The 7,798-nt window shown below is 50.0% G+C and overlaps 1 protein-coding gene across 3 annotated transcripts in view; it reads left to right on the top strand.

Annotated features, from left to right (window-relative positions):
• The window catches only part of GAS8 (growth arrest-specific 8), a 31,309-nt gene that overhangs the window by 3,839 nt on the left and 19,672 nt on the right, over positions 1-7,798 (top strand). For 2 of the 3 annotated variants that reach the window (XM_011927956.1, XM_011927955.1), the window contains exons 2-4: positions 1,899-1,985; positions 5,075-5,395; positions 6,760-6,966. Coding sequence is in view for 2 of the 3 variants with exons in the window: in XM_011927955.1 (XP_011783345.1) it covers positions 5,357-5,395; positions 6,760-6,966 (246 nt within the window). In the remaining variant the exon portion in view is untranslated. The remainder of the gene's footprint in view (positions 1-1,898; positions 1,986-5,074; positions 5,396-6,759; positions 6,967-7,798) is intronic. The other variant, XM_011927954.1, reaches the window with a different exon arrangement.

Below are 7,798 nucleotides of genomic sequence, written 5' to 3'. Positions count from 1 at the left end.
ACATGAAATTTGTAATTTTAAAAAGCTTACATAGCTGGGCACAGCAACAGTTCTCTCCTGTGGTCCCACCTCCTGCAGAGGCTGAGGTGAGAGTATCAGTTGAGCCCAGGAGTTGGAATCTTCAGTGAGCTATGTGACCACGCCACTGCACTCCAGCTTGGGTGACAGAGCAAGACCTTGTCTTTAAAAAAGGTGACCAAGACATGTAGACACAGAAAAGCATGGGCTGAAGACTATTGGGAGTAGCAAAGTCAGCAGGATAGGATATGGAAATTTGGTATCTGCTTGAGTGCTCTGTAAATGGGTGGCCAGACAGAACTGCTCCTGGTGTTACGCTGGTTTCAGCAACTTCCACAAGGAGGTGGGGTTAGAAGGTTCTCTCCCAACCTTGTCAAAGTTGCTAAAACCACGCATGACGCCGTGTGCAGTTCCGTCTGGCAGTCCATGACAGAGCTCTCGTGGTGGGTGCAGTCCGCCCAGGCTTTCTTGACCAGGCTTCTCTGAAGCAATTTTCTCTTTGGAAGAAAGGAAACTTCTGGTTGTCACAACCAGTTGTGGTTATGGAGGCTTTTCTCCCTACGCTTACGGAGTGGTGTCTTGCAGGTCTTTTCCATGGTGGTCACCAAGTGTTGCTGCCAGCATGGTAACATTTGGCAGTGTGGTATTGAGGCTCTTCCCTCTGGAGCCCAAGGACGTTTTGCATGCACAGCAGAGGTCTTTACTGTTACAAGAAGTGAGTGGGTTTGGAATGGGTTCCCCCTCTCTTAGTTTTTGGAGACAGGGTCTCGTTCTACTGCCCAGGCTGGAGTGCAGTGGTGCCACCACAGCTCACCGCAGCCCTTACACTTCTAGGCTCAAGTGATCCTCCTGCCTTGGCCTCCCAAAGTGCTGGGATGACACGTGTAAGCCACTGCGCCTGGTCACCATATACCAAGGAATGAGTGGGTTTGGAGTGGGTTCCCTCTCTTTACTTTTTTTTTAAAGGTACAATTTTCTTTTCTTTCTTTCTTTCTTTCTTTTTTTTTTTTTTCTTTTTGAGACGGAGTCTTGCTTTGTCGCCCAGGCTAGAGACGGAGTCTCGCTTTGTCGCCCAGGCTGGAGTGCAGTGGTGCGATCTTGGCTGACTGCAACCTCTGCCTCCCGGGTTCAAGCGATTCTTCTGCCTCAGCCTCCCAAGTAACTGGGACTACAGGCTCCTGCCACCACGCCCGGCTAGGTTTCCTCTCTTTTCTAGAGACAGGGTTTCGCCATGTTGGCCAGGCTGGTCTTGAACTCCTGACTTCAAGTGATCCCTCCTGCCTTGGCCTCCCAAAGTGCTGGGATGACACGTGTAAGCCACTGCGCCTGGTCACCATATACCAAGGAATGAGTGGGTTTGGAGTGGGTTCCCTCTCTTTACTTTTTTTTTAAAGGTACAATTTTCTTTTCTTTCTTTCTTTCTTTCTTTTTTTTTTTTTTTCTTTTTGAGACGGAGTCTTGCTTTGTCGCCCAGGCTAGAGACGGAGTCTCGCTTTGTCGCCCAGGCTGGAGTGCAGTGGTGCGATCTTGGCTGACTGCAACCTCTGCCTCCCGGGTTCAAGCGATTCTTCTGCCTCAGCCTCCCAAGTAACTGGGACTACAGGCTCCTGCCACCACGCCCGGCTAGGTTTCCTCTCTTTTCTAGAAGGAATGTTCTCCTCGAAAGGAAGGTTTCTCCTTTGTGCTTCTCCAAATGCAACAGCAGGATGTGTGTGTGGTTAAGGGTGGGAACACTCAGGGCAGTGACGTGCTCCAGGTGAGCAGAAGGGCAAGCGGTTCCAGAGCCTTTTCTGCCAAATGTCCCTGGGAGCAAATCAGAGCCAGCCAAGAAGGGGAAGCGGTTAGAGTCTCTCTTACTTACTCCATTATCTCCACCAAAGGCGCCCAAAAAGAAAGGGAAGAAAGGCAAAGCCAAGGGCGCCCTGATTGTGGACGGGCTCGCTCCAGAGGACATGAGCAAGGAGCAGGTGAGCAGAGCGGGCTGTGGCCCAGTCCCTGGGTGGGCGTGGGTGGGCGTCACGCAGGGCGCCTGCATGAACCTCTCACGTGGCTGCACCATTTGTCCATCTCGCCATGTGGATCCTCCGTTCTGTTCAACCCAGAACACCCGCCCCCTGTGGCCCGTGATTCCCATCAGTGGCAGAGCTTTCGGGTGCACTGTGTCTTTTCAAAAAGCCAATGAGGCCGTTAAAGAACTTTGTAATAGGGTGGTAGGAATGTGGAAGGACATATTTTTCTGATCTGAAAGCTGTTTTTAATTTCATGTATTCTCCTTCAATCTTACCCTTTTTTGCACTTGATGTGTATGGACTTACCATAGTACACATACTTAGCATTCTCCTTTATTTTATTTGCCATTAAACATTATCTCAAAAAGAAGTTTTTAAAGGAAAGATGATTTACTTAAAATCACCTCTGAATCTGATTAATCATTCATTGTTTTTGATAAAATTCCCAACAAGGAGTAACAGCATCAGGGCTGCCTTTTTCTTGTTGCCTATGCTTATTTTGGGGAGGAGGTGATGTTTTTATAGTTTCTTTGTAGGAGTTTAAGTCCCTTCTTCATTTAGATGTAGTTAAGGGCTACAGAACATAATTATATAATTACAATTTTACCTAAAAGGCTCCTGAAGACGGCAGCGTGTGGCAAGCACGGTGCACCCTCTGGCCTCTGCCCTGATGGACGACTGCCCTTGGGCACCTGACATGGGACATGAAGACTGTGTCAACTCGGTGTTATTGTTAATCTTACCTTCTTTTGACAGTTGTAAGATAAAAAATCAATACGAAGGAGACTGTGACAGAGTCACATGACTTGAAGTTGGAGCTGGGTAGAGGCCCTTGAACAATGGTAAAGAATGGCTTTATTTGACATGCAGGAAAACCATTGGCATTTTAAGCCAGTGGCTAAGCAGAGAGGTGATGGGGTCAGGTTTGTGTTCTGGAGAGATGTGTGGAGCTGCTGGGTGGAGAATGGACTGAACATTGCGTTGTCCCATCGTGTGAGCTGCTGCCCGTCTCCCTGTTTGCTTCCCATTCCTGTGGAGATGGGCCTTGTGGGGCAGTGGCCATGCAGTCTACTGGGCAGGCCCTTGCACTGTACATTCACATTGAGCCACAGACTCAGAGGGCTTCTTCAGGGTCCAGGCAAGTGGGGAGAGATGGGGGCGACCTGGAGACTCCTGCCCCGCGGCAGAGGAGTTTTCGTCAGTTCACTGCGGATTGCCCTGTGGGCCTAGGACTTCAGTGCTGTTTTTTTCTGATTTTCCAAGATAAGCTGGAAATCTGGATATTTATAAGAAATCTGAATATTGAGTGATGGCAAAATCTCAACACCGTGTGAGCCAAACAGACCAGTCAGAAACCCTGGTTCAGGCTCCGCACAGGAGACACTAAAGGTCTGTGACGTGAAGACATTTGTCATTGTGCTGAGGCACTGCTTAGATTCGGGGGTGCTGTGCCTCCCTCATGTGAACCTAGCCCCCCGCCCGGCATCCTCAGCTCAGAACCCCTCCTGCTGCTCCTTCTTGATTGGTTGTTGTCTTGTCTTCTTTTGAGGTGAGAAATGTGGTTTCCCTGTGGGGAGTGTGCTGTTGAGAAAGAAAAAGGCTTACAGTAAGTGACCCGGGGCTGTGCCCAGAAAGTAACTGATACTGACGGAGTCTTGCTGTGTCGCTCAGGCTGGAGTGCAGTGGCGTGATCTCAGCTCACTGTGTGAACCCGCCTTCCAGGTTCACGCCATTCTTCTACCTCAGCCTGCCCGGTAGCTGGGACTACAGGTGCCTGCCACCACGCCCGGCTAAGTTTTTTGTATTTTTAGTAGCGATAGGATTTCACCGTATTAGCCAGGATGGTCTCAATCTCCTGACCTCGTGATCCGCCCGCCTCGGCCTCCCAAAGTGCTGGGATTACAGGCGTGAGCCACCGTGCCTGGCAGTAACTGATTCTTAAGGGAAATGAGCTCCCAAGAAAGCTGGAAGCCTGTCCTACTTTTTTTTTTCTATTTGCAGATTCGCAGTTGAACCCTCTTGAGGGTCAGGAGTCTGCTGGTTTTGTGTGTTTTTTTCTTAACATTATATCTTTAGAGGTGAATTTTTTTCATTTAGCATTGTCATATGAATTTGTTTAAATGCTGCTACATCATTTGCCTGTATATGTTTTGGGTTAATGTGATATTTCTCCTAGTTGATATGTTCTAATTTTCCAACCATTTCTATATTTATTTATTTTTTTAGAGACAGGGTCCGCTCTGTCACCCAAGTGGAATGCAGTGATGTGATCACGGCTCACTGCACCCTCGACCTCCCAGGTTCAAGCAATCCTTCTATCTCAGTCTTCTGAGTAGCTGGGACTATAGGCACGTGCCACCACTCCTGGCTAATTTTTTTTTTTTTTTTTTTTGTAGAGACGGAGTTTTGCCATGTTGCCTGGGCTGGTCAACTCTGGGGCTCAAAAGATCTTCCCACTTTGGCCTCCCAGAGTGGCGGGAGCCACCATGCCTGGCTGTTTGTGTATTTTTTGAGACAGAATCTCACTGTGTCACCCAGGCTTGAGTGCAGTGGCACATCGTAATTCACTGCAGCCTCAGCCTCCTGAGCTTAAGTGACCCTCCCACCTCAGCTTTCCCAGTAGCTGAGACTAGAGGTGCCATCATGCCTGGTTAATTAAAAAAATTTTTTGCAGAGATGAGGTCTTGCTATGTTGCCCAAGCTGGTCTTAAACTCTTGGGCTCAAGGGATCCTTCCACCTCGGCCTCCCAGAGTGCTGGGGTTACAGGCGAGAGCCACTGTGCCTCGCTCATTTCCCTGTTTAAACTGGTCTTAGATTATTTCCTTTTTGATATTTTTGCTGTTGTAATAATGGTGTGGGTAATATCTTTGAGCAAGATGGTCTTATATTTCTTTTGAGAAATTTCTTAGGCATAAATTCTCAGGAATGGATGAAAGGATATAGTTATTTTATGATTGTTGGCCAAATTGAAGAGAATTCTTCCATTTGCTGAATGTATTCTGTCTCCGGAGCTTCCTAGCCTTATATGTTAACTTTTTACATTCAGCTGTTTATTTTTAGGTGAAATTGAGTCCTCCCTCTTTCTTCCTTGCCTTTCTTCGGCCACACGCCCCTTTGCCGTGCATGGGCCCCTGCTCAGTGCCTCACCTGACCCACTGCACCTGGCCAGGTGGAGGAGCATGTCAGCCGCATCCGGGAGGAGCTGGACCGCGAGCGGGAGGAGCGAAACTACTTCCAGCTGGAGCGGGACAAGATCCACACCTTCTGGGAGATCACACGGAGGCAGCTGGAGGAGAAGAAGGCTGAACTGCGGAACAAAGACCGGGAGATGGAAGAAGCTGAGGAGAGGCACCAGGTGGAGATCAAGGTGAGTGGGGCCAGCCTGCCTGTGGCCACGTGGTCACCACACAGCTGCAGAGGAGCTGGACCCAGTGAGGGTGCAGGTGGGACATTTTCTGTTCTTGGCTTTAGGAGTCACAGCCCTAAAAGTGTTTTTTATAAAAGGCTGAGGGAGAGAACCTGCAGGTCCTGAGGGTTTGAAATGCAGTTTCCCAGCACTTTGGGAGGCCGAGACGGGCAGATCACGAGGTCAGGAGATCGAGACCATCCTGGCTAACACGGTGAAACCCAGTCTCTACTAAAAAATACAAAAAACTAGCCGGGCAAGGTGGCGGGCACCTGTAGTCCCAAGCTACTCGGGAGGCTGAGGCAGGAGAATGGCGTAAACCCAGGAGGCGGAGCTTGCAGTGAGCTGAGATCCGGCCACTGTACTCCAGCCTGGGCGCGAGACTCCATCTCAAAAAAAAAAAAAAAAAAAAGAAATGCAGTTTCCACAACCTGGAAGGAGTATGGGCTCTGGGGGCAGACTGGCCTGTTTGCAACTCAGCTCTGCCACTTAACACCCCATGAGCTGGGGATGCCCCTCACCTCCCAGCCTTGGTGTCCTGCTCTGTGCCTCAAGTGTACAGGTTTGCATTGGTGAACAGGCATGTGTAGCTGTGTACAGGTGAGGAGGCGTGCAAGCGAGCAGGTGGATGCAAGTGACGAGGTGTGTGCAGGTGAGGAGGCGTGGGCAGGTGAGGAGGTGTATGCAGGTGAGGCGTGGGGAGGTGAGCAGGTGGGGCAGGTATGTGCAGATGAGGTGTGTGCAGGTGAGCAGGTGTCTACAGGTATGACAGGTGAGGAGGTATAGTACAGGTGTGGTGCAGGGGACCAGGTCTGTACAGGAATATGCAGGTGACAGGTGAGGGGGGTGTGGTACAGGTGACCAGGTGTGTACAGGTATGGACAGGTGAGGAGGTGTCGTGCAGGTGACCAGGTGTGTACAGGTACGGACAGGTGAGGAGGTGTGGTACAGGTGTGGTGCAGATGAGCAGGAGTTTACAGGTATGTACAGGTGAGGCGTGGTACAGGTGTGGTGCAGGTGACCAGGTGTGTAGAGGTACGGACAGATGAGATATGGTACAGGTGTGGTGCAGGTGAGCAGGTGTGTACAGGTATGGACAGATGAGATGTGGTACAGGTGTGATACAGGTGACCAGGTGTGTACAAGAATGTGCAGGTGAGTTGTGGTACAGGTGTGGTACAGGTGACCAGGTGTGTACAGGAATGTGCAGGTGAGGAACTGTACAGGTGTGGTACAGGTGACTGGTGTGTACAGGTATGGACAAGTGAGGAGGTGTGGTATAGGTGTGGTGCAGGTGAGCAGGTGGTACTCCCTTTGTCCTGCAGGTGTACAAGCAGAAAGTGAAGCACTTGCTGTATGAGCACCAGAACAACCTGACTGAGATGAAGGCCGAGGGCACCGTAGTCATGAAGCTGGCACAGAAGGAGCACCGCACACAGGAGGGTGTGCTGCGCAAGGACATGCGGGCACTGAAGGTGGAGCTCAAGGAGCAGGAGCTGGCCAACGAGGTGGTGGTGAAGAACCTACGGCTGGTAGGTGTGGCGGGGGCACGTGGAGGCTGACAGGTGGTTGGAACGGTGAGCCTAGTGCTGCATGAACTCCTGTTTATTCAACAGCAACTGGGAATTCATGTTTTTGTGTAAGACCTTCTGCATTTTTGCAATTTGTTGAAAAATTTTTTTAAAGCATGCATCCAAACAAACTCCATTTTGGAACCAAGTACAGAGTTCTGTTTCAGATCTGAGCAAAAAATTGACGTCCCCGAAGAAAAAAATCCAGCTTAGGATCTTTCATGTGCTGCTGGCACCTGACACCCAGCGACTTTTCCTAGGGAATAGTGTCAAATGCATTTAGTAGAATGCAAACCAACCATTAAAATGTCCAGTGTGTTGACTCCTGGGCAGCTGTGACAGTTTGTCACACAAGCTGGTCTGATTTTTACTTTTGAGGCGGGGGGTTTCCAGGGCAGCACTAAATTCATTTGTGCACCTGGTTGAGTGACTCACACCCGTAATCCCAGCACTTGGGAGGGTTAGGTGGGAGAATTGGTTGAGGCCAATAATTTGAGACTAGCTTGGGTGAAATAGTTGAACCCCATGTCTAAAAATTAAGAAACCATTAACTGGTGTGGTGGCTCCTGCCGATAGTTTCAGCTACTTGGGAGGCTGAGGCGGAGGGTCCCTAGAGCTCAGAAAGTCAAGGCTGTAGTGAGCTAGGATTGCGCCTCTGCACTCCAGCCTAGGTGACAGAGTGAGACAAAACAAAAAGGAGGCCGGGCGTGGTGGCTCAAGCCTGTAATCCCAGCACTTTGGGAGGCCGAGGTGGGCGGATCACGAGGTCAGGAGATCGAGACCATCCTGGCTA

The sequence above is a fragment of the Colobus angolensis genome, unplaced genomic scaffold, assembly GCF_000951035.1.
Source record: "Colobus angolensis palliatus isolate OR3802 unplaced genomic scaffold, Cang.pa_1.0 Scaffold76, whole genome shotgun sequence".
NCBI classification, from domain to species: Eukaryota; Metazoa; Chordata; class Mammalia; order Primates; family Cercopithecidae; genus Colobus; species Colobus angolensis.
Note: the sequence above shows the minus strand (reverse complement) of the source record. Positions and strands in the feature narration are given on the sequence as shown.